The following is a 27,175-nucleotide window of genomic DNA, read 5'->3' on the forward strand; positions in this document are numbered from 1 at the left end:
AACCTATAGTCTGAAGAAACACGAGGGGCAGCCTTGAGTGAGGGCAGCTCTAAGATTTCTTTTTAAAAGGCTTCACAGTGGTAAGCCGCATCTGCACAGCATTTTGCATAAAACTGAGCCAAAGTCAATCATTCACACAGAAGCTCCCAAGGCCCATGCTGCTGCTGAAAGTCCCCTAACCTCCCACCTTAGTGCCTTTACTGCCCAGAGCTAGAACGCAGACTAGTCTAGAAAACCCCAGTCTTATCATCACTGTGAGGCTCCTTCATAAGGATTAAGGGCTTCTTTGTTAATTAGGACTGTATTTCAATGTCCGTTGTCAACTGAAAGTGTGTTAGTCTAAGTGTCAGCACCTGGAACTTATTACTTCTGTAAGTATCATTAACAGTATGAGCTGCAGGAAGGTAGCACAGTCAGCATTTCCAAAATTCTAAAGGAGCAGAAAAAGAAAAGGGCCTCAATATGACTTATGACAGAGAAGGGACGTGCTCCCACACTAGCCCTGCTTCCAGCTCCGGGCAGTTGTGGCTTCTGCCAGGACACAGACAAGCTGGACAGAGGCAGGGGGCACCTACCCATACCTACCTTTCCTCCCGGCCTCAGGGGTTTGGGAAGGCTTTTCTGGCCGAGCAGCAGACAGGGCCGAGGAACCAAGTTTCCTCTCTGTTTCTACAACTTCCTCCTCATCCCTCTTGTGTGCCTTCCTTTTCTCTGGGGGTGGCGGTGACCGCGGCCAGAGGTCCCTGCTCTCCTGACCCTCCTTGCATGGCTCGCCAGGCTCCGGGTCTGGCTTCCCTGCCCGGCGGGCCAGCAGCTCTACCAGGTAGGGCCTGCTCAGTTTGGAGAGTGGGGAGGAGGGGGGAGTCTGACCGGCAGGCTTGGGAGCCAGGGCTGGCTTCTGTACCAATGGCATTTTGTTTGCCACCTTGTCGTGCTCTGCAACTGGCTGAGGCCCCAGCTGGGCTGCAGGAGAAGAGTGTACTCTTTCAGCAGAGTTCTTCCAGGTGGACAGGGCTTGCTTCCTCTCAGGGGTTAGGGACAGGCCATGCTTGAGGGCCACACCCTCTGTCTCTTTCTCTCCTTTTGTGCTTCCTGGTACAGGTGGCCCACCATCAGCACTGTCCCCGGTGCTGCTGTGCCTTTTCTTCTTCTTTTGTTCTGTCTGTTGGTCACAGTGGAAGCGCAAGGAGTAGTTGGTCCTTCTCAATTTTATCCCAAACGGTGAGGCTTTTTCCTCTTGACCAGGCGTTGCGGGGTCTGCCTTTCCTATACCACTGATGGTCTCACTGTCCAAAATGATCATGGGCTCTGCATGGGCCACTGCTTTCTGTAGAGGGTAAGGAGGGCTTGGAACAAGGAAAGATGGGAGGTCTTTGGCAAATTTGCATCCCTCTGTGCTGTCTGCTGGCTCCAGTTTCTCTGTACCCTTTGGGTGCTCATAAGTAGCCAGGGGCTGGGGAGCTGACCCATCATTGGGTCCCAGCACAGGTCTTTTTCTAATGCTCTCTGCTTCTGTGTTAGGTTTGGAGGTCTCGGTGCCACCATCTGAGAATTTCTGCCAAGCAGGCATAATAGAGAATTTTGCATTTACTGGGGGGATCCTCCGGAGGTTCCCGCGGGAATCACAACGGCCCCTGGGAGTGTGCTCATCACCTGGCCGAGACTGGTCTCTATCAACGCGCTGCTCACTCTCTGTGTTCTTCAGAATTCTGGACCGAATGGAAGCCCATTCGGCTAGTGCAGCCACACTGCTTGGAGACTCCTGGGGGGGCCTGGCCTTCCCGCTCCCTGACCGGGGGTCGACAGATGCTCGGGGTGGGTTCTCCAGGGCAGGGACATCCACGTGCTTCTTTTCTTCTGACAAGCCCAGGAGAGACTTGCATGCTGTGTCCTTGATCTGGCTCAGGTTAACGGCCGGGCCACAGAGCTGTGCTCCCGTGACCAGAATGGCTGTGTGGGGGACACTCAGGGAGGAGGGCAAGGCATGGGAGGCTGGGCTGGCTCTGGGGGTCTTCGGCTCCTGGGGGGCAGAGGCAAGTCCCGCGTCCTTCAGGGGCGTCACTGGGCTCAGATTGACTTTGGGGAAGAGAATCTGCTTCCCTCCGGATGACACCTGGAAAGTATAGGGCCTCGGTGTGGTCTGCCTCTCATCCACTTCCCGCCACCGAAGTTCCTCCACCTTCCTGTCTTTTTCTGGAGCGGCAGCTTCCTTCTTTTCCCCGGCAGCCAGCGTCTCTTCTACCTTCGCCTCTTGTTTCCGGGGAGGCTGCATGTTAGCTTCTTGTCTCTTTTCCTGACGTGCACGACGACCATGCCCGGGAAAATCCCCGCCTTGTGCCTGCTGCTCTCCGCATGGCTCAGCCTCCTGGCTCTGCTTCTCGCAAATCCTTGACTCCTCAGAGTGTTCTCTTTGCTTCTCGGGTTGCAGGTGCTCTCGTTTGCCTGATTTCTCTGCAAAGTCCACCTGAACTGGGCTCCTTGAGCTCCTTTCCACGTCCAGTGGCTGCCACCTCTCCTCTTGCACACTCGCTGCTTCTCGACCTTCCGCTTCCTGCTGCCTCTGCGCCTCCACTTCCTCCCGCTTTCCCTGTTCTGCCCTTCTCTCTGCTGCTGCCTCCTCCTCCCATCGCTGCTCCTCCTGCAGGCGCTGCTCCTCCTGCAGGCGAAGCTTCTCCTCTCGTTGCCGCTGCTCCTCCTCCTGCTGCCTCTTCTCCTCTCGTTCTCGATGCTCCTCCTCTTCCCGCCTCCGCTGCTGCTGCTCCTCCAGCCGCCTCTGCTCCTCCTCCAGACTCTGCTGTTCCTCCTGCAGCCGCAGCTCCTCCTCCCTTTGCCGCTGCTGCTCCTCCTCCTCCCTTTGTTGCTGCTCTTCGGCCTCCAACTGCTTCTGTTCCTCCAGCTCCTTCAACTCTCTTTCCTCTTGTTCTTCCTGCTGCTTCTTGGCCTCCTGCCCGCTCCACACCGCCTGCTCTTCCTGCTGTGTGCGTGGCGGCTGCTCTTGGGCCTCCAGGTGCCTTCCTTCCTCTTGTTCTCTCCGCTCTTGGCCTTGGACACCTTGCCGTTCCAGTCTCTGCCTCTCCTCTTGGTGCTGCCTCTTTTCTGCCTCCAGCTGTAGTTCTGCCTCGTCTCCCTCCTCGTCCTCGCCTACCTCCTCCAAGAGCTCTTGCCTTCTGTTCTCTTCCCAAAGCCTCCTCTCCAGGGCCTGGAGTCTCTGCTCTTCCAGACGTCTCCTCTCGGCTGCTTCAGCCTTTTGCCGTTTGCACTTGGCCTCAAGTTCTAGCCAGTATTCTTCTTGGCATCTCTTCTCTTCTTCAGAGTCCAGCAGCTCTGGCTCCTCCTCATGCCAAATTGGTCTGCCTTCTCCAGGGTGTCCGTTCTGGTCCAGGGACAGCTGACCCGGAAGGCTACCTTGTTCATGCAGTCGATCCTAACATTGGTAAGGACAAAATAATTAGCCTTTTCCTTTTGCACAGGCAACCATTACCCACCCTATTCACAATGTCGGTGACCCTCTTAATCTCAAGAGAAAGTACAGTTGTTCCTAAGTATAGACATAGGTACACCCAGGCCAGCACAGCAAGAGTAAATTGTGAGAGTGGAGGAAAACATATCACCTTCATGCTTACTCCACGGCCCTTTTATTGGTCATTCTCAAATGCCTTTTGCTTAATACAAATGAATAAAAAGAGAAAAACCAATAGCCCAGCCTTAGAAAGATGAGAAAAAATGAGAGCTGATGTCCCCTGAAATTTGTGACGTCAAAGTCCACACCAGTCAAACTGAAGAACCTTTGGCAGAGCCACGGTAGGAGAGCTGGCAAAGCAAATGCAAGGTGTCTAGAGCCCCTCAAAAGGCAGCCCCTCACTCTGAGGCCCACCTGCCCCAGGCAGGCAACAAGTTAGAAAGGGCCAGTAGATGGGCCTGCTTCCCCCTGTTCATTGCAACACACCAGGTCCCTGATGGGAGACACTTAGTTGCTTCTACGGGCCCCTCACACCACCACCCCCCCCCCCCCCAACCCAGGTAGAATCAGTGCCCGCAAGCAAGGGCATCTGCCTGGTCAGCTGGGATGGGCGCTACATACCCTGGCAAGTCGCCTGTGTTTCTTTGACACCCTCTGGTTTTTTGGCTTAACGGACAGTTTGTGCTTGGCAGCACTGTTGTCCAGACGCGCGATGGCCAGGGGGATGGCATCTAGGTTGACACTTTCGATGGTTCCAGCAGAAGAGAAGTGCCTTTTTGGCCGCGATGGTTTAACTGGAGCCACCTGTAGAGGAGATTAAACTACAGAGTCAGTCCAGATCAGAACACTGTCGGGGGGGGTCCTGGAATGGCAGCACTTGCTGAGGCCTGCACCTTGCCAGGCCTGGACTGGCCCAGGGGCTGCTGTGAACAGAGGCACTGGGACAGAGAGATGAGAACCGCTTTTGTCATCAAAAAACAGGACGTTGACTATTTGTTCTGCCAATGATTTTTGCATTAACTCAAAACAGTCATTTAACCTTTCAGGGAATGATTTTCCTACTCTGAATAATATGGGGGGGGGTCAGATTAGATGAGGGGGGTTGACAAAACATAGCCAGGAGGCCCAATCCTGCCCACAGCCTGTTTTGGTAAATAAAGTTTTATCAGCACACAGCCACACCCCTTGTCCATGGTCTTTAGCGCTTTTGTGCTACAAAGGAAGAGCAGAACAAAGGAGGGTATCCAGGTTGGACCTTATGGCCACAAAGCCTAAAATAAAGCATGGTTTGCTGAGCCCTGGACTAGCTCATCTCTATACTAAGGACTCTATAAGACACTTGCAAACGTCCCTCAGCCTCTACCTGAGACCCTCTGAAGTAGGGAAAGTGTCTTTTTCATCTTTTCAGTTCCCTTTCTGCCCAAGCAGCAAATCTCATTTAGCAAGTGCTCAGTAAATATTTTTTGGAGGAATGAAGGAACAAAAAAGTATAACAGCTATGCCTAGGGCATGAAATTGCTACCTGCTAAAATGTTTTAGCACAATCATTCCAAAGCCACAGAACACAGAGTTGAGTGGCAAAAAAAGGATGGGCAGAACTGTGCCCCCCCTGGGGGAAAGGGAAGGTCCTCACGGCACGACTGCAGCGCTGTAATGCAGATGGCACGCACTTAGGAGCCACCACCTCAGACAAACTGTACACCCGCAGATCAGCCTCAACCCAGGGGCCACACATCTGTAACTATTGAGCTTTTAAAGGCAAGCAGCAAGGTGAGGGCTCACAGCCATACCACGTCAACGTGCAGCAGAGGGCGCTCACGGCCCCATCTGCGGGTCTGGTGCCAGCAGCTCAGGCACAGAGGCATGAACAGAGGCCAGGGTTTATGTGTTGGCATTCATGTTGTAAGTGCAGAGCCAGTGGGGTTTAGCTGGCAGCTTTGCTTTTTGCAATTACCTTCCATATTTATGCACAAAAGACAAAGGACCAAGCCAGCTCAAGAGCAAGATGGATGCTCAGTAAATAATAACTTAGGATAAGGAGCACAGTAGTAAGGAAAAATAATTCCAGCCTTTGGGCTCCTGGCTTTCATTTATTTATGGTTATCTTTATAATAGGTATCAAATTCTGAACTGTGGTTGAGAAGAGACAAATCAAACATTTATTTCCATCCCCTACTAGATGCGTGAATAAAAGGAATTAGAGCCAAATGTGGTAGATTGAAGACACAGATAAGCACTTGAAGCTGAGACTTAAATGCAAGGTTTCATTTCTACTCATTTCAGCTGGGCTTCTTCATTGTCTGGGTGGTGGCACTGTCTTGAGCCATCCCCTTCAGAAGACTCAGGGACATACTCTGCTCACTGTGCCAGTCCCTGGAAGGACCCTTGAGTCCCTATGCAAGTGAAGAGTGCTCACAGGAGTGGACCGGCCTCTACTGGAGGGGTGCACACGGTCTCCACAGGGTTCCCTGGACTCCTGCAGGCAGAGTCCCAGGTTTCAACAGGACACAGAAAAGTTAAAAAAACAAAAATACATACAAGTAGAAAAATGCTAAGGTCTTTTTGCTTTTGCATGTCTAAGCATTTTTTCCTTTTTTAATTTCAGAGAGAGAGAGAGAGAGAAAGTGCAAGTAGGGACGGGGCGGGGGGGGGGGGGGGGGGGGGGGAGGGAGGGAGAGAGAATCTCAAGCAGTCTCCATGCTCAGCATGAAACCTGGCGCAGGGCTGAGCCCAGGACCCTGACCTGGATCCTGACCTGAGCTGAAATCTGCATTAAGATACTCAACTGACTGAGCTACCCAGGTGCCCCTTATTTTGCATTTCCAAATAGAAGGAGACTTTTTTCCTTACAGACTTGGGTACCTTCAGGTGTTCTGGAATGTCTTTTTCAATGGCTTAACAGTGTCTTGAAGTACCTGGTACATTTAGGAAACCAACGTGTAAGTGTTCAAATATGTACGTGCTGGGAGGTGGCTATTTTTTCAGAACAGGGTTCAGTTCCAGCAGGTGCGCTGCCATGGAAACAGACACTCTATATCTACCACTGGTTATGTTTTGAAGGAATTTAAAGTAATAGATGAAGGCGGCATTTATGAATGGAAAAAATGAGACAGCGGATTGAAAAAAAAAGGGGGGGGGAGAGGATGGAAATGGAAGTTCAAGTAAAGAAGCTAAATATGTAATTTCAAATTATATTACCTTCTCTTCCATCTCACTTCTGGCTCCAGGCAGATTCGGAGGACTCAGAGAACTTGGCGTATCACTGGGCTGGAACCGAAAAGAGAGCACTCAAGTCAAACGCCAGAACAGGAAGTTCTGGGCAGATAACCAGATGCGGGCTGTGCCTGGAAAAGGCCGCAGCTGGCTTTGCAGAGCCGGCAGAAGTCACAGTGGGGACTTTGCTAATGTCCAGACAAGGACTCCTGAGGCACAGAATTTGTGCTTTCCTCCTTTCCTGAGTTCAACACATTTCCATGTGAGCAGTGTCTAACCTCAGTCCCTGATGTGCTTCCCCACGGCTGAGAGAGTCCAGGTGCCGCCCTCTAGCCACCCCACCTGGGAAGCGGGGCTGTGTCACACACCTGGCCTCCGACCTCAGAGCGGTGGGCTATGCTCACTGCCTTCCACCCCCTTTGTCTGCCGGACCTCTCACCTCTATGCCAGACCTCTTCCCTGTGAGAAAAAACAAAGGCCCTACGAATTCTGTGCGCAAAAGGCTGGGCTGAGAAGGTGGATGACCAGAGGCAAAAACGAAAAAAACAAACAAAAAAACCCCTCAGGACAGAAGAAGAAAAAGGCTGAAGATCCCCAGCCCAGTCACCTCACCTGCCCTGGGAATGCCCACACTACATCACCTGCACCTTTCTGATGGCCCAATATACCTTCCACTTTGTGTGGCCAATATTTACACAGCTTCATCGTTCCTTCCAGAGCAATAATAGCTTGTCCTGCCTCAGCCCATTTTCTGCACCACACTTAGAAGCATCTTTGGAAAACAAAAATCAGATTATGTCACTGTCCTGCTTAAAATACTCAGAGGTTTCTAGTACTCTCAGAGTAGAATTATCCCTTTCCCGTGCTCTGTACATTCTGGCCTCCCTACCTCGCTCTATCTTCCCTTTGCCCCCCATCACGGTCCAGCCAACAACACTGACCTGCTTTCTCATGGGACACCCTCAGTCCTATCCTGGGCCTCTGGACTTGCTCTTCCCTCCATCTAGAACACAGCTCCCATAGCCAGGTTTGTCATGGCTGCTCTGACCTCCTTACCTAAAAAGTGACCTCTCCCCCTCCACGTTACTCACTTTTCCACCACTCTGTTTTACTTCCCGTGAAGCATTTTTCTTGATCCAAAGTTATTATACTGTAACATTTACTAAATAAGTAAGTTATTATCTTTATACATATCTGTTGACTTGCCATCTGACTCTCATTAAAATGTGACTATGCAGGGGTACCTGGGTGGCTCAGTCGGTTAAGCGCCTGACTTTGGCTCAGGTCATGATCTCACGGTTTGTGAGTTTGAGCCCCATGTTGGCCTCTGTGAGGACAGCTCAGAGCCTGGAGCCTGCTTCGGATTCTGTGTCTCCCTCTGTCTCTGCTCATACTTTGTCTCTCTCTCTCTCAAAAATAAAAAATTTAAAAAAAGGCAAACCATGCAGAGGCACCCCTAATCTATAGCTGGGGTAGCACTTGCCGAACGAATGGTCCTCCTCCTCCCTCAGGCCATGGTCTGTTGCATGTATTAGACCATCAGTAACAGTAAGGACATTTGCCTCAGTCCTGGGGCAATCCCTGCATTAAGGCTGACAGCCATTGCTGCCGCTCGCACCAAGAGATTGGAGAGAGTGGTTTTGGACCTCGCGGTCTCCACTTTACCCAGCACACCACCTGACACCTGCTTGTGTGGGAACCAGGAGTCATGAGGACCAGGCAGAGGTGGGCAACAGCGGGGGACCAGCCTGTTCTATCCTTCTTCACTTTGCTCTGTTAATCACTTCTCCTTCTTACTGCCCTATGACATATTAGCTGATAACAAGCATGACTTCTGGGGCCACGTCCATTTTAAAAACATCCAGGGTAAGTCCAGGCACCTTGGTAGGCAGAGCACAAAGAATGCTTTCTGCCAAGACTGGAAGACTCTGCAGAGAGCTCCCTGCTCCAGCTACTGGTGGGGCATTTCCTCCTTCCCCACCAGACGCCTGAGGGGGGTCCCTTCTGCTGCTGGAAGGACTCTCATTCCAGGATATGTTCATGGTGTCTCTTTCCAAGTGTCAAAAGACCAAATTTAAATAAGACAATGCTGGACCAATATGACTTTCTTTCCTCATTAAGTAGACTTCAATGGCCAGTTTGATATGTCCTGTCTTGTTAAGAACCTATTTCTTTCTTGTTTTCCTTTAAATTAGTCCAATTTGACAAGTAATTATTCAGTGCTACTAAGTAAACACTAGCTATGTCCTAGGGAGACAGAGATGTGTAAGATCCAGTTTGTCCTCAAGGAACTCAACATTTAGAGATGGAGAGAAAACAATTATGTGGAAAGACACAGATGAGTATGAATGTGTGAGAGGCACTAAGGACACACAGCAAAGACACACAGGAGATAGCACAGCCTGGGGGTAAGGCCGGGTAAGGCTTCCCAGAAGAGGTGGGCCAACCTGAGTCTTGAAGAACAAGTGGAAGACACTGTGAAGAGTGCATGCAAAGGGCATGTCTCCTCTTCCTCTCCCTCCTCCAAGTGGCCCTCACTGCAGATCATGGCACCTGACCAGGAAGTGCCCTCCAGCCCTGGGCGACTCATCAGGAAAGCTTCTCTTGCATACTCCTTCCTTCCACTGCAGACCCAAGAGTTATTGGACGCCCCTGTTCACTGACTGATGTCCTCCCCACACGTATTAGCAAGAAGTCATTCCCAGGAGGAGCCTTACTTTGTTCTCCGTGTCTGACAGGATGATGTCCTCCTGAGTCACAATTTCCATGGGACTGGTCAGGAATAGATTCTCTTCTAAGCTAACCTCGCCACTGTCCGCCTTCTTCATGGGAATGGCATTGGGTGGTGGCTGCCCAAACTTGATGTTTTTGCTCAACTGTCGCTGGAGAAAAACAAAAGAAAGACGTTCTGAAGCAGTGAAGCAGTTCACAATAACCGCAACCAGAGGCCCCGCAACCAGAGGCCCCAGCATATCTAGTAGGCATTGAGGCATATTCTGTGCACAACGTTTCTAGACTAAATACCATGCCAGTAAGCCATGATGCAGTCCTGTAATAAGTGAATTTGTTTTCCAGTTTCTTTTCTTTTCCTTTCCCACCTTCAAGCCATGAGCTTTTTCATCCAGCCACCTCTTTCTTGGAGATATCAACATTATCCAGGGGGTAGAGAGGCCATATTTCTGAACCAAAAGTTGGGATATATGTTATGACAAAAATTTTTTGATTAACCTATAAATTTCTTTTAAAAAGTCTCTTAAGAGTATAAAAATTGTATAGAATATAGTTACGTGAAATGCAGGAACCAGTGGGGAAAATCAAGACTCTTGTGGTCACTGTAATGAGGGAACCCTCCAGCCTCTCTTGGACACATTCCTGTTGAATATTTATGCTTCATCCACCTTCCTCATCAGGCCTTCACTTGAACATCATGTTCTGGTCACAGTGGGCACCAGGGTGAAGAAGGCCCCAATGCTGGCAAGTCTTTCCATGATCAATGCCAAAGTCATGGGAGTCACAGGAACAGTCTGTCCTGCCACTAGGACTTCTTTTTGCCTTGCTGCAGCTATGCTCTGTGAACTACAGGGCAGAAAGTGCCCAGTGGGGAAAGAACAGAGAAGTAGCCAGAAGGAAAAGGGCCAAGGAAGGATTTGTTACTGGTGGCAGGTAGCTAGAAGTGTGTGTGTGTGTGTGTGTGTGTGTGTGTGTGTGTGTGTGTGTGTGTGTGTGTTTGGGGCAGGGGGTGGGGGTGGGGAACAGGTGATAGAAATGAGGACGACAAATAGTATTTAGAATTAAAGAAAAGCCAGATTAGAAAAGAAATATATTCCCTGAAGAAAAAAATATATAAATATAATAGTTTAAGAAAGGGCAAAATATTTAATGAGCTGCAGCAGAAAACAATGAATGACATTCCAGAAGAAGAAAGGGCATGCCGTGGCCACCTGAGAGACTACTAAATTTAATATACTATAGAAACTCTTGCCTTGATCTATAGCAGGTTTCTGAACCTCAGCGTTACTGACATTGTAGGCCAGATGATTTTTTTGTGTGTGGGGAGCTCATCCTGTGCACTGTAAAATGTTTAGCAGCACCTTGGCCTCTGGGACACCAGATGCCAGTAGCAATCCCTTCCCTGTCAAGACATCCAAAAATGTATCCTGAAGTTGCCAATGTCCCCTGGGGGTGGGTAAAATTGCCTCCGGATGAGAGCTACTGCTCTACATCTTAGGTACTTGGGCTTCATAGTCCTGTCATGCCTCAAAAAGGAAGGAAGGAAGGAAGGAAGGAAGGAAGGAAGGAAGGAAGGAAGGAAGGAAGGAAGGAAGGAAGGAAGGAAAGAAAGGAAGGAAGGAAAAAATGCATTATTTGATATTTATCTTTAATTTGGCTAATATTTAATCCCATAGAGCTGCCAAGAGCAATAGCAATCACATAGTTCAGACCCCTCATTTTACAAAAAATGTCAGAGATCCAGTGGGGAGAGGTGACTGGCCCAAGCTTATGGAAAGAATGAGTGGCCCCAAAGGGATTTGAATCCAGGTCTCCTAAAACCATATTCAGTGTTATTTGCATTGCACTCCACAGGTTCTCACAAATTTGACATCAACACTTCTTTCTTATAGGGGCAGAAATAAAGAGATGATGCAGCATTCTTAATACCTTGCTGAAGTTCCCTGGCAGGGGAATCCCATGAGGGAAATGCCTGTTTCCCCTCTGAACTCAAGGGTACCAAATCCACCCACTCGTGCCCAGCTCCCCCTCAGCCTTGCATGGTGGACGGTGAGGTTGCAGAGACATGGAAGAGGTGAGCCCCAGACTCCCCTCCCCACACCCCCAGGGCACCCCGGCATGCCAAGTCAGGAGCACAGAAAGACAGAGGACTTGTATTTGATCTGCCGGTATTTCAGCCTGAGCCTGGATCCCCGGGCACCACAGAGAAGGAGCACACACCAAAAGCCCGAGTTCAGCCACTGAAGAACAGCTGAGCAGCCTAATAGGGTTTTGGGGAGGAGAAGGCTAAAAAAGGGTGTCTTCTCAAAACAAGTTTAGCAGGAAGCAGCAGTTAGTATCTACTCTCTAAGCAGATCAATAAGCAGGCACGGTTAGAGCAGCCGATGGAGTTAGACAAGAGGACACGGAGTAACAAAGTCACAGGCCCAGCTTACTCTGCTCATCTGTGGGTGAGGGATAGGGACCTGGTGATATGGTTCCTGCGTCCTAGTGAAAGCTTCAGCAGGAGTTCCCTCTGGGATTCCCAGCCCAGCCTTTGCTTTACCAGTTATCCCTTCTCTAGGAGTGCTGGCCAGGAGCTAGAAAGTGTTCTTTTAGTGTTCTTTTAGTGCTGGCCAGGAGCTAGAAAGTGTTCCCCTTAGACTGAGACTTCCTGTTGTCAGGGTCTGCCATCTTTCAATGCTCCTGAACGACTAAGATGAGGGTATTTCTTCTGGTTATAATAGAAAGAACAATTGTTTAATGAGCTCCCAAGGAGAACCTGGCGTAACAGTCTAATGCCAGTTAGTTAGGATTTTTTTGCCACCATCACCAAAAAAGAATATGCTGATATTTTTCTTCAAAAGGGCACTTTAAAAAATACTGATGTTGGTCCACCCTGACGCTTATGAGACAAACAACCATATGACAAAATGTAACTGCAGTCTTGATGGAAATAAATTCCAAAGATGGGATGGCTATTGTGGTAACCAGTGAAAAAGCTAAGAGGAAATGGAAAAATGAAATAGATGGAAAGAGAGCAGGAGAAATAGGGTACAGAGGACAAAGCTGGGAAATGGAGGGAATGATGTTGAGAAATGAAGTAGAGAATGAAATACAAGAGGCAAGAGGAAGGTGCAGGCACAGAGGAATCGCATCAGGAGAGGGGTGTGGGCCTGGCTGCAGACACAAGAGCTGAGAGTGGCGAGGAAGGGAGGGAAGAAAAGAGGGAGGGAGGCAATGAGAATGTGTGTGTGTATGAAAGGGATGATTTATGTCACAGATATGTTCATCCTGGCAAAAGAAACACAATGCTGTTGCCTTTGAGAATAACAATGTGCATTTCTGTGAAGCCGCTGATTTAAAATCCTTCTAGAAAAAATAAATTCAGACTGTAGCTGGGAGCTTAGGGGGATGGAGAAGGGGAGGACCCAAGTCATCAAAGAAATACTGGCTACATTTAGGGACGGGGCTGTAGCCTCTCTGTCCAGACAAAGGACTGTTTCACAGACACCCCTGTAGCTGTCAGGGATGAGACCATAGGACAAGACCAGGGTAGGACTTCGGGTCCAAGGCCATGGAGATCGATCCTCAGGTTCTCAAGGCCAAGACTCCTGCACCTGCGTGTTTCCCTTCCCTGCAGTTCCTGCTCCAAATGCTTCCTTCAGGGGACTCAAAGGAGACAGGTGTCGAGACACTGTGTGATTTATTGACAATTAAAAGGTGACTGCTAAAACCTATTTGGCAATCTCAAGTGTCATGTGACTGGACTATAAGGATCACTGTGACTTTTTTGTGACTTTAACTCTGCCCACTATTCAGACATTGTCATGAGAGGAACTTTGATAGAAGCAGTCACTGAAAACCAGACTGTGCAGATGGAGGTTGCCCTTATAAACTACTACCACTCCCTCCACCTTTTTCTAACACCCACGGGCTCTTTATATACACTACAATTACAACCAGAGAGAAGAGAACACTGTGCCTATCCTAACATCCATGCTGCTTGTGGCTGTGAATGGGGTTACTGTTAGGACTGGAATGTGAGCTGAAAGGGACTATATTTTATTCATTCAAATTGAGCCATTTTGTTGTAATATGGAATGCCAAAGAATGATGTTATAGGAATGCACATCCATATTTATGAGGCTTTTTCCTATGGTGTGGAAATTCCAAGCACATCATATTCTGCAGCTCTCACACTGCCAGTATTTAGATTCCCCCAGATTTTTCACAGCTATCCTCAGACCGTGTCTGTGAGAACAAAGCAGAGGAAGAATTAAGTTGCTGTCTCCTTGAGTGAACTACAGATACACCCATAGTTAAAATGAATTTTTAAAAAGAGGCAAAAGACATCTGCTCTACGCAGAAGTGGCTAGACCGGGTATTTATTCTTTGTGTCCTTGACAGCTGCATAAGGTGTCAAAATCCTCAAACATATGACACTTGGGCATTTTTTAAGTGAAATCCAGCTTAGCAGGAGACAGCAGCTACTTAAAATGGAGGCTTTCCCTCCTGAGCTAAATAAATGGTCTGTGGATTAACAGAGTTATTGGCATTTTCTGACAAAGGTGTGGTATAATTCTAAAAATCACCTGCAGGCTTAGACTAGGATGTTCCTGCCCAAGTTTTATCATCGGTTGTTACACTTCACAGCCTGGTCTGATCTGAAATAAACAGGCACCTCCCTGATCCATGCTCTGGGCAGCTGTAAAGAACATCAAGGTCATTGCAGTCCAAATGCAACGAAGTGTGAAGCTTACCAAACCACTCCATGCTATAGCAGGTAAGCAGTGATTTCGCATAGATGGCAGATTTTAAGAACTGGAGGAGCCAGATCATCCAGCATAGTCATCCCCTTATTTTTCAGATGGGGAAAATGAGAGTCAGAGAGGTTAAATGACTTCACTGCAGGCCACACAGCCAGGTGGTGGTGGAGGCTTGGCACAGGCTTTTTTTTTTTCACCCACTAGCCATGAGACAACTGACATTTATGTGTAGGATCTTCAAAAAGGGCACCATTGTTGTTTTTGTCCCTATAACTGTCCTGTATATTAGAATTTGTTCTCCCTAGAAACATGTACTATTTTTATACTAAAAAAAAAAAAGTAATTTTTCTATTAAAGGTTCAATCATTTGTCACAGAAATTTTGGCAGGTGATAGATTCATTCAGAATAGATTTATTCAGAAAAGTGCAGGCTGATTTATGCTGCATTCAGTCCTGCTGTACTCAACAGAGAGATACAAACTGCCAAGAGCAACACCGGAGCAACAGCAGCCTAGCTGGGATGACCACATGTGGACACTAGAGGGCAACCTTTCCAAACACAGTCAGTGTAGGCACGGTTGTTTCCAAGGGCCAGGAAGTTTCCTAGGCCAGAGAAAAATGTTTTTTGCTTTTTGTTTTTCTAAATGGCATTCCAAGAGAAATATCATTTTAAAAGAATGTCTTAATAATGGTGGCTAATCAGCTTGCCAGGACATCTACTGTCAAATAGGTGTTATCCATAACTTTTTTCTCTGTTTTTCATAAACATACATACATACACAAAGACAATTTCAGACATAAAAAACATACATGCCTCTGACATAACTAAACACCCTCATTCCATGCTGGAGTCTAAGAGGGGGAGGTCTTTTATGCTGCTGACTAAGCATCAATACCAGCATAACGTTGTCATGGAAAAATGCAAAGCATTCATGCAAGTTAATAAAGTCAACTACTATTTCTATGACTTACCAGGAACATACTGCTTAGTCGACTGAAAAATAAAGCACAGTCTTTTGGGGGTGATACAATTAAATCTTATGTTACTCCAAAAATCACATTTTCTATGATAATGGCCCCCCATTTCCCTCCTCAAAGAGCAAAGCGTCTTTTAAAAAAATATGTAACAATTGAGCTGTAGGGCAAACTGTGAATCTATACAGCAGAAGCAAAATTAGGCAGACCTCATAGGAGCAGATATTGTCCAAAGGAGATCACTCCGATTAGTTATTCTGCTTTACTCACAGTTTTCTTCCTGTTGTTAAAAGAACTGTTGCTTCAGGGAAGTTGGTTGTTTTACATTTTAATTGTGAGATCCAATTATTTAAACTTGTGCCTTACAGTGTTAATAGTAATAAGAGGCACTCACACATTTTTTTATTGAGTTTCAGTAGTGCAGAATTGCATACATTTTATAACTCCAAATCCATTCCTGGAGTGGCAACGGCATGTGGTGTGATGTTAGAACAGACATCATTTAAGACAACACACTATTATCAAATTTTTAAAGGACTCCTCGCAAGCCCTTATCAAGTACACCTGTTTCATGGACTGAACGCTGTAAGTCACTCCTCTTGGAAAGGGGATATTATGAGCCAGGGGTTCAGAACTTCTTAAGAATAATATTCCAGGAATCAAAAGACTTCAAGAAGGAAAGGTGAGGGGGGGTAGCGTCAAGGTTTTCTTTGGCAATTACTATCCCTTTCTCTTCTCCAACCTGTGCGAAGTGACAGCTTCCTTTTTCTTCTCAGGCTATAAAACATGCAGCAGCATAGCCAGCAAGAACTAAAGACGGAACCTGGTTAGGAAATGCTAGAATCTGAAGGAAGCGCCTAGGTTAGCTCTGAGGGCAAGATGATGGCCTTGGGCAGTGGTTGGCAGTAGGTATAAAGATCTAGGCAAGTCTGGGTGTGGTTCTAGGGTGTGGACTATTTCCCCATCTGCCATATGCTATATTCAGCTGAGTGTGTGTGGATATGTAACCAAACACAGGTCACAAAATGCATACCTAATGTTCAGTAGAAACAAAAACATTTCAAGAAAATAGAAAATTTCCTTTGAGTATAATGCTTCATTGTATCGGCAGCTATTCAAGTCAGCTGTTCCTTTTTTTTTTTCTCTTTCATTCATTTATACATTTGTTATTATTGTAGACTTACAGACAGATGGAAACCAGCAAACCCGGAGTCCCCCGTTCATAATCTGGATCGCCTCCAGGCCTTCCCATCTCAAAGAAGTGCTTGCTTAGGCGCATCTGTCGGGGGAGTGAATGCTACCAAGCTATCAGGCAAACCTGCATGGTCAGATCCCGGGTGTCTTTGCTCCCCTTGCTTTTTCTGGATTTCTCATGATCTCAATCACATTTAGTGAATAATTATTTTATTATTTTTTAATTATTAAGGAGTTGCCACCTGAGTCCATTTTGTGTAGAAAAAGTTGCTGGGCTCTGCAGTGTGAACAGGAGGGAGGTTTAAGAGCTTCCTGGCATTCTTCCAAGATACAGTAGCTCAGGGCGAGCCAGATTTACAGATAGAGCAAATAACAGAGTCTCACCATTCACTGTCCAAGGATGGATACCTGCTGTGCATGCCCTCAGCTCACAGTCAACCCTGTGCTCAGGATTATGGCCAAGATTTAATGGTTGCTTTTCCAACTCTCCCCTCCCTCCATGTCCTACAGCTGATCTTGGGTACCTGTCCTCATGATATGAACTTAAAAGTGAAGGAACAGCTTGAGAGAAAAGGAGAGGGGATGTTATGCAGGTGGGTACAATGGTGACAATATACCTCTCACAGGTGGATGGAAGGTTTCCTGAGAACAGAATCAGGTTTGAGAAAGCAAAAATTCTCACCAGAAGCTCCTCTGGATCTCCCGATCCATTATTCAAGGCCACTCTGGGGATTCTCCCACTTCCCACCATAGCTGGGGCCCCTCCTATGGCTCTGACTTTCCAATCTCAAGCTGTCTTACCTGAAGAGTTTTGACTTTGCCCAGGATGTTGTCCTGTGACATTGCTTGAACTGTCTGCTCACTTTCTGCTCCCCCATCAGGGATAAAAATACTGTCATGGGAAAAGGCCCGGGTTCCCATAGAATAGTTGAAGGACCTGGAATGCAAATCATGTGCTTCGTTTTATTAGGATGATAATATTTCTTTTAGCAATTCAATTTCCTGTTCCTCCTCATTTAGAGGACTCCACCCACAACCTGTCTTATTCAGAAAGCACTTCCAGCATTGTGTCCTGTTCTGCTAAGGGTCAGCCAAGTAGCTTGGGTAGACGAAAGGGTCTCACAGAAATAAGGGAGCATGTGTCCAACACAATATTTTAGAGCCACTCAGGGAGAGAACTCAAAGACAGATATCTACTTGCATAGGACCCAGGACATAAGGCACTGCAGGAATTTTAACTGGAGGAGCCTATGTCCCGGTGAGCTGTCACTATCAGTTTTCCCCCAGTAAGTCCTATCAACCAGCACTTTTTAAGTAACGTGCAGATCTAGAAGTTAGAGGCAAGAGATTCCTTTTTTTGGACTACAATCAAACTGTTAGAAAGATACATACATCTAAAACTAAGACTTGACAAAGATTAGAACTGCTCGTAGGGACTACACGTATAGTCTCTAGGGCTAGACTCTTTACGAGAAAGGTGTCTTAGGGCAATTTTGATGACCTTCATGGACTGTGAGCAGCTTATAAGTGGTAGGTATCCAACGATAAATGCTTTTCAGTTAAAGGGTTACACTTTAACAAGTCCAGACTTCCCAGGCAGAATCACACACTCTCTGTAAGGCAAGGCAGGTACATTTCCATGATTCCAGGCCCATGGGCAGACTCCCCCTTTCCCTCCTCAGGAAGGGGTCCCACCTGGAGGTGTTATCAGTGACCAAGTGCCAGCACTGGGGGAAAGGCGCCTCCAGCTGGTGCTCTTAAACTGAATTACAGAAATGGAGCAGGCAGGGTCCTGACCAAATCTAGACTGAACTGGGAAGACTGGGTACCAAATTGTATCTTCTAATTTGCCAGATTACAGGCAGCATGGTAAAAAAGCATATGAGGTTTAGAAACAGAAGACTTGGGTGTAAGCCTCCTGGCTGTGTGATCTTTGTCAAGAATAAGAACAAGAACAAGAACAAGAATAAGAATAAAGAATAAGAATAAAAATAATAGCCAAGATCAACCCTCACCTTAGTGAAAAACTGTGCCAAGAGCTTTGCTTTCATTATTTCAACACCAATCCCTTGTTACAGATGAAACTCAGGGGGTAAATCATCTTATCTAAAGTCGTCCAAACAGAAGTAGTAGAGGAAATGAATTCAGAGCTACTGAGTATAGTCCTTCACCAGCCAGCTAAATGTCTTAAAGCAGTGGAAGGTCTCAGCATCTTCCCTCCCATAAGTGAAATGGGGTGTGGGTGGGCCAGTGGGAGAGGAAGACAGGATGCAAATGACACGTGGGCTGGAATAGGGGAGGATTAGAGATGTTAAACAGCCAAAAGAATTGGTAAGCTTTCAGCCAAATAACACCACATACTGTAAAGCAGGAATCCACTCTATAAAATATGAGGCACTGTTTAGGATATGAATATGGAAAGAATTAAATAGATCATTATTTCCCTGTCTTCAGAGACTCTGTGACCTGTGTTACAAAATGAACATCCAGGTTTACCTAAAGAAGCTACGAAATAAACTTTTCATTTAAAGAATCAAATCTTTTAATATTCTATCTAAATGTCTCTCTCAGATCCCTGGCTATGACTCAGGTGAGAGAAGAGGTAACTGACTTCATTTCTATTTAGTGTATTTGCAGATGGCTTATATTTATATATGCATGCTTTCAGACACTCTTACAAAACATCTATACACAAGTCCATTTTAGAAGCTTCATAAATGTTTACTAATGACCAACAGTTGTGTGGCCAATGTTACCTTGGTGTTAGGCCAAGTCCCATTCCAGTTTCTAAGTCAACCCTGACTGAATCATGAACTTCATCTCCTCGATCCCATTGTTTTTCCAAGTAGGCTGAGCAGTGACACTCTCCTACTTTCTGTGTTGCCCCAAATGTTCCTTGTTGCCAACCATGCTTTAATGTCCACCCATTCCCCACTTTCAGATAATCATACTGAAAAACGGAAAATGAACAGTAACAACAGCAGTAGTAGTAATTACAGAAAGAGAGGTAGTCACAATGGTAATATTAATACTGGCTAAATTTTATCAAGCCCTTCTTGCTATGTCCCTTGCATGTGTGCTAACCTCTTTAGTAGAACATCTAAGTCCTTTTTTTTTTTATTTATTTATTTTGAGAGAGAGAGAGAGAGAATGAGCATGAGTGGGGGAGGGGGAGAGAGAGAGAGAGAGAGAGAGAGAATTCCAAGCAGGCTCTGCACTGTTAGCACAGAGCCTGACGCAGGGCTCAAACTCACGAACCATGAGATCATGACCTGAGCCAAAATCAAGAGTCAGGCACTTAACGTACTGAGCCACCCAGGCACCCCTAAGTCCTTTTATTATGTAATATTTAAGCCTTATGTGGTGGGCACTATTATTAAGCCTATTTACAGATGAGGAAACTAAGGCTTGAAGATAGGGGGTGATTTGCTATAAATTAAGTGACTATGTATATCTGGATCTGTTTCTGGCCTGGTTTCCCTTGGTCTACTTATCTATTTTTATAGCAATAATCCCACACTGTCTTAATTACTATAGCCTTTTAATGAGTCTTGGAATCTAGTAGTTTAAGTTCTCTAGCTTTTTTTTTCCTCAAGATGGCTATTCTTATCTCTGCATTTCTACACAAATTTACACACACACACAGAGTCCAAAACACTCCTAGAATTACTTTCATGATGTCATTAGATCTACAGATAAATTTTGGGATAACTAACGTCTTTATAATATTTGATCTTTTAATCCCTGAACATCAGATACCCCTTTGTTTAGATCCCTCTTACTTTCTCTTAATAATGTTTTGTAGTTTTGTGTGTAGAAATCTTATACATATTGATAGATTTATTCCTACATATTTGATGTTTCTGAATTGACTATAAATGGTGTATATAGGTTAACATTTTTATTTTCTAATGGTTTACTGGTATAATATTAAAATATAATTAGTCTTTGTATATTGTTCTTAAAGCTAAATTTATTAATTATAATAATATGACTTGATTCTTTTGGGTTTTCTATGAATACAAGCAGGTTGCCTGTGACAAAAGGCAGTTTTATTTCATTATTACTTTTTAAAGTTTATTTATTTATTTTGAAGGAGTGAGCATGTGAGTGTGACCAGGGTAGAGTCAGAAAACCAGGGAGAGAGAGAATCCCAAACAGGCCCCACACTCAGCACAGAGCCCAACATGGGGCTCCATCCCATGACTATGAGACTATGACCCACGCAGAAACCAAGACTCAGATGCCCAACTGACTGAGCCACCCAGGTGGAAGGATTTTAAATCCATCCTTCTTTTTTTCCTTCCTTCTTTCTTGCCTTCCCTCTCTCCCTACCCCCCCACCTTCCTTCCTCCCTGCCTTTCTTTTTTTTTTTTTGTCACAGTGAATTAGCTAGAACTTCACACAAAGTTGAACAGAAGTTGTGATGGTGGACTTTGACATGTTCTCAAACTAAGCAAAAACGTATTCAATATTTTACCATTAAGTTATGCTGTTACCTATAAAATTTTTGTAAGTTATATTACTGCTTCTTTGAAAAGACAGGCAGTCTATCATCTTTTTTATTTTAAATTTATTTACATTCAAGTTAGTTAATATACAGTATAGTATTGGTTTCAGGAGTAGAACCCAGTGATTCATCACTTACATATAATACCCAGTGCTCATCTCAACAAGTGCCCTCCTTAATTCCCATCACCCATTTAACCCATCCCCCCCACCTACGTCTCCTCTAGAAACCCCAGTTTGTTCTCTGTATTTAAGAGTCTCTTATGGTTTGCTTCCCTCTCTGTTTTTATCTTATTTTTACTTCCCTTCCCCTATGTTTATCTATTGTGTTTTGTTAATTCAACATATGAGTGAAATCATATGCTATTTGTCTTACTCTGCCTGACTTATTTCACTTAGTATAATACACTCTAGTTTCATTCACATTGTTGCAAATGGCAAGATTTCATTCTTTTTGATCGCTGAGTATCATTCCACTGTATATATATACCACATGATCTTTATCCATTCATCAGTCAATGGACATTTGGGCTCTTTCATAATTTGGCAATTGTTGATAATGTTGCTATAGACATTGGGGTGCATGTGCCCTTTGAAATCAGCATTTTTGTATCATTTGTATAAAAGCCTAGTGGTGCAACTGCTGGGTTGTAAGGTAGTTGAAGACAGTAAGGTACTGGCACAAAAACAGACACATGGATCAATGGAACAGAACAGAGAACCCAGAAATGGGCCCACAAATGTATGGCCAACTAATCTTCAACAAAGCAGGAAAGAGTATCCAATGGAAAAAAGTCTCTTTAGCAAATGGTGCTGAGAAAACTGGACAGCGACATGCAGAAGAATGAAGCTGGACCACTTTCTCACACCATACAAAAAATAAATTCAAAATGGATGAAAGACCTAAATGTGAAACAGGAAACCATCAAAATCCTAGAGGAGAAAACAGGCAACAACCTCTTTGGCCTCAGCTGCAGCAGCTTCTTACTAGACAGGTCTCTGGATGCAAGGGAAACAAAAGCAAAAATGAACTATTGGGACCTCATCAAGATAAAAAGCTTCTGCACTGCAAGGCAATGGATGGAATGGGAGAAGATATTTACAAATGACATATCAGATAAAGGGTTAGTATCCAAAATCTATAAAGAACTTATCAAACTCAACACCCCAAAAAACAAATAATTCAGTGAAGAAATGGGCAGAAGACATGAGTAGACACTTGTCCAAAGAAGACATCCAGATGGCTAACAGACACACGAAAAGATGTTCAACATCACTCATCATCAGAGAAAGACAAATCAAAGCCACAAAGAGATGCCACTTATCAGAATGGCTAAAACTGACAACTCAGGCAACAACAGATGTTGGCGAGGATGTGGAGAGAGGGAACACTTTTGCCCTGTTGATGGGAATGCAAACTGGTACAGCCACTCTGGAAAACAGTATGGAGGTTCCTCAAAAAATATCATCTTTTATTTATAGCTGATACTAAGGTTTTTCCCTTTGCCTTGGTTGATAGCAGTTTTACTCTGCTGTGGGCAGGTATGGATTTCCTCTACTTTATCCAGCTGGGGATATATAGTAATTTCTTAAACCTGTTGCTTGGTGTCTTTCATCACTTTTGGAAAATTCTAAGCCACTATTCCTTCAAATATTGCTTCTACTCCCTTTTTCCTTTATTTCCCCACCCCCCGATTTCTCTAACGTTAGAATGCTTCCCTATGAGCCATATGCCCTTATGCTATTTTCTGTACCTGTCATTCTTTTTACTCAATATGATTCAGTCTGGATTTTTCTACAGAACTTGCCTTCAGGTCATTAATTCTCTCTCTGTGTCAAATCTGTTAAAATTACCTATTGAGTGCTTAATTTCAGTAGCATTTTTCACATCTAGATTTCCATTTGATTCTTTTTAATGGATTCTAGTTGTCTGGTAAAATTCTCTATCTTGTCAATTATTCAACTGAATATATTAATCACAATTATTTAAGTATCTCTATCTGAATCTTCAATATCTTTATCACCTGTGGGTCTACTTCTATTATTTTGTTTTCCTCATAGTCTGATTCTCAGCTGCCTGGTAATTTTTTGATTGAATTCTACATATCATGAATGAAACATTGTAGAGGCTGGGTTCTCTCTTTCCAGAGAGGTTTCACCCACTCCTTCAGCCATCGGCAGAGGAGCAGACCACCTGAATCCAATCAGGGACTGAGCTGATCATGGCTAGGAAGCAACCTTTGTAAGGCTCAGACTACTTCTGCTTTTCCCCACTTCTAGGGTATAGGCCTCCTGTTGTCCCAACTGACAGCCTGGATTGCTTCCTAAGGTCCCCCTCCTTGCTAGTCCCTAAATCCCAATTTTCATCTTTCCAACACCACAGAATGTCTGCCTTACCTTTCAGCCTCTATTTCTGTTCAGCTTTATCAACAAATTTGTCAAAAGGAAAACTGTTGCCCAGATTTAGATTCATTCTTCTGAGTTTCTCTTCCCTTGAGCATTTCAGCCCCTTAAGTCCTGGCTATCTTGGCAGCCTCAAACTCCAATTATTGTATTCCAGGCTCCAGGAGATTGCCTACAGCTCTGTTGCCTTCTCTTCCTCTTGCCAGTCACCCTCCAGCTTCTTGGTCTCTTGCTCTCTCCCAACAGTCAATGCTCACAGGAGAGAAGCAATATGCAGAAAGTTGGGCTCATCTCAGTGGGCTTCCATTCTCTCCAGGAACTCATTGTTCAAGTCTGGTGCACTAGAAGCAATATGATGTCTTCAAACAGATGTCTTTGTTTTAATATTCTATCTGTATTTCTTGTTGTTCTTGGTGGGAGTTCTGATTTGCTACAAGCTACTTCATCACAGCCAGAAGTAGAAATGATTAAATAACTTTTTGATATTAAATTTCTACATTTGTCAGAACCTACTTATTTATATGGCCTTTACTCTTGAGGGGATTACTTTTCAAAGTGACCAAAAATATTTCTACCTTTTTCTTCTTATATCTGGTTTTTGTCCTATTGTAAAGCTCTGAGAAGAAACAGTGGAGGAGAATGGTACCTGGTTTATTTAGTTACATGGATGAACACTCTCTTCTAAATATTTGTTTACATAATGCAAATCAACATTAAATCCTTGGTAATCTGTATAATTCAAAATCTTTGGTAAACATGGTTACCAGTTCTGGCTCCAAACAACTCTACAATATAGATTATTTCCTTTTGTCTGAAGGGGAAGCTGAGACAAAGAGTAGGTAAAAACCCTGCCCAAAGTTCCAGAATTTGAGGCAGGGCTGGAATTCAAACTGAATACACCACGTGTGGAGATCTCAGCTTGAAACTATGTTCTTATGAACAAAGAGCTTGGTAGAATCATTGTCCTTAACAGCTGGGAAATAGGAATTACATGATTGGGAGGTAGTGGGGCAATTTAATACAAATTGTACCTTAGCAGAGTTCATCTGGACTTCTTTATTCTTGACATTTAAAGATCTTTCACAATTGATTTCAAAGCAGGCCAGTCCTCCCCCTTTCTTTTATTATGAGTGAGCCTAGAGGCAGGGGCCTCAAAGCTGCAACTTTCCTTCAGGCTTTATGTTCTCAAATGGAAAAAAAGGGGCTTCCTGTGTGGGAACCTTCTCTTCAGATGTTGAGAACACAGAGCAGCCTCTTGATCATGAGAAGAGATGTATAAAGACCTCTAAAATCCCCCAGATTTTTAACTTCTAACTGAAGGATTGTCAATACATTAAACAGTCATTTAAATTTAAACAAGATCTGAAGTCAAATGCAAAGCACATGTACTAAAAGCAAACTCTAGTAGGAGAGGAAGAGACACCCACTTGGGAAATTCATAACAACACTGGTCCCTGAGGAATAGTCTTCATTAGTTCAGGGAAGAATCATAACCACACCTTAGAAGGGTTGGAAAAATGGTCCCTTTGGACTTGGAGGTCCAGGCAGCAGAAGTTCCTGGGCCCTATGGACAAAAAGCATGGCTGAGATGTCATAACTCTCATTTCTGTATCTGTCCTGGCTTTGTTGCTGTTGTCACTGATGTAATTGTTATTGGTGAAGAGGTTCAGATTTCAAACATCTAATCAGAGGCATCCAGTCAGCCCATAGACATCAGCTTTTGGTCTTTCCCTTCAACTCTTCAACTCCTATGTTACCTTTTCAAAGGCACAGATGATAGAATGACCTGCTCTACTCTTCTGGTTTTAACAACCACTTTAAAAAACTGTCTACGTGTCTCCAATACTACATGCTCTTCTCTCTCTATGTCTCTAGCCACATAGTGGAGCCGGCTACCTGGCTGTCCCACTGTCTACAAACTCAACATCATCAGTGAAACCAAAGTCATCAGTGTTTCCCACAAAACCTACATCTTTCCTATTTCTTTGTTACTGTCATCCCTCAGGCTCCGTGATGTATGATTTTACGAGAGGTCAGGTCCAGGTTAGGGGAGAGCTATAGGGCACTGGACATTAATAAATAACATCATCTGTCCTTTCAGTTCAGAATTCCTTCAAAAACAATGTGGAAATCAAGGAGTAGGACTAAAGACCCCAAGCTGCAAGACCCACTCCAAGCCTGCACTCCATTCTGCCTGCCCACGCTCCTCTCCTGCTGTGCTCGGAGGCACAGGTCGCTGCTTGCCACATCTCCAGTGCATCTCTACAAGGAAGCTAGCAGCTGGAGGGGGAGCTGCTAGTCTGGGGCACCGTCCACTGTGACAGATGGCAGTCCTCGTACAGCCAACAGTCCAGGCTCAAAGGGCCTTCTGTGATGATGGAGTCCATGACAACAGGAGCCGAGGTCCCAGAAGGCGAGAGAGAGAGAGACTTGATCAAGACAGAACCGAAACCAGAACTCAGGCTCCTGAGTCACAGCTGACAGAGCTTTCCATTTTAACTCTCCATGTTTGTAGATATTTGGATTTCTTTGGGAACAAAGACACTATGTGAATAGCTGCCAGCCTGCGTTAAGAATGTAGTGTTAAGAGACTCTCAGTTCACCCACGACTGCAAATCTTATATAAAAGAAGGTGAACCAGTTTTACTGCTTAAATACCAACTCTGTCAACACCAAATGAGATCCCAGCATCCATGAATTTTTTTTGTATTTACATAATATTGACTGAGATTTTTTTTGTTATAGTAAAATATACTTAAAATCTATTATTTTAGCCAGTTTTAAATGTACAGTTCAGTGGCATTAAGTACATTCACAAGAACCCATCTAGAACTTTTCATCATCCCAAACTGAAACTCTATACCCATTCAACAATAACTATCCATCTCCCCCCTTCCCCTAGCCCCTGATAACCATTATCCTCCTTTCTATGTCTACGAATTTGACTATTCCAGGTACCTCCTATAAGTGGAATCATACAACATTTGTCCTTTTGTGTCTGGCTTATTTCACTTAGCATAATATCTTCAAGGTTTATCCATGTAGCATGTGTCAGAATTTCATTTTTTTTTTTTTAGAATTTCATCATTGTTGAAGGCTGAATAATATTCTACTACATCTAGAATATATCACATTTCGTTTACCCATTCATCTGTGGATAAACATTTTGTTTCAACTTTTTGGCCAATGTGACTTAATGCTGCTATGATCAGTGGTATTAATCAAGATTTTTTAAAAAAATTTATTTATTTTGAGAGAGACAGCGATAGTGTGAGTGGGGGAGGGGCAGAGAGAGAGAGGGAGAGAGAGGATCCCAAGCAGGCTCCTCACTGTCAGCGCAGAGCTCAACATGGAGCTCAGACTCACCAAATTGTGAGATCATGATCTGAGCCAAAATCAAGAGTTGGACACTCAATCAACTGAGCTACCAAGGCACCCCTTAAAATTTTAAAAAATGTATGAATACCGTATCATGACTCATAACTATGTGTAGACATGGCTGAAAGATAAGTAGGTATGCCCTATGTCCTCATTTCACACTGAAGATTTGACATTTACATCACTTTCATATCCCCTACCCAAATGAAAGTCACTCTCTGTAAAGATTAGTATAGACTTTACAGGACAAAAAAAGGAAAAAAAAAGGAGGAAGAGAAGAGGGAGGAAGAAGAGAGAACTTCTTGATATTTGACTAAAATCATGGGAAATTTGGAGGTGAAATGCTTGAAAAGCTAATAGTGGTATCTGAGTCACAGAGCAACAGTCCCTAGGGTTCAGCCCAGGAGGTTGAAACACCATGAACAAGACTATTGACTGAAGACGAGAGGATTCTAATAGGTTGAGTCAATTCTACAAGAAGGTGTGATTATTAGCACTGAGACAAACTTGGAGTGGCTTAGGGGGTCTTGTTCTATCTACATCTTATTATATTAAAGACCTTTGA

At 44.8% G+C, this 27,175-nt stretch overlaps 1 protein-coding gene across 13 annotated transcripts in view; it reads right to left on the reverse strand.

The window, feature by feature from the left end:
- The window catches only part of CRACD (capping protein inhibiting regulator of actin dynamics), a 139,690-nt gene that overhangs the window by 18,292 nt on the left and 94,223 nt on the right, over positions 1-27,175 (reverse strand). For 10 of the 13 annotated variants that reach the window (XR_006201945.1, XM_042936328.1, XM_042936326.1 and 7 more), the window contains 5 exons: positions 17,122-17,257; positions 9,391-9,555; positions 6,659-6,727; positions 4,082-4,264; positions 586-3,424 (listed from right to left, as the gene is read on the reverse strand). Coding sequence is in view for 12 of the 13 variants with exons in the window: in XM_042936328.1 (XP_042792262.1) it covers positions 586-3,424; positions 4,082-4,264; positions 6,659-6,727; positions 9,391-9,555; positions 17,122-17,257 (3,392 nt within the window). In the remaining variant the exon portion in view is untranslated. Of the gene's footprint in view, positions 1-585; positions 3,425-4,081; positions 4,265-6,658; positions 6,728-9,390; positions 9,556-17,121; positions 17,258-23,226; positions 23,304-24,731; positions 24,810-27,175 lie in introns of those variants that run through there. The other 3 variants (XM_042936330.1, XM_042936332.1, XM_042936334.1) reach the window with 3 other exon arrangements.

The sequence above is a fragment of the Panthera leo genome, chromosome B1, assembly GCF_018350215.1.
Source record: "Panthera leo isolate Ple1 chromosome B1, P.leo_Ple1_pat1.1, whole genome shotgun sequence".
NCBI classification, from domain to species: Eukaryota; Metazoa; Chordata; class Mammalia; order Carnivora; family Felidae; genus Panthera; species Panthera leo.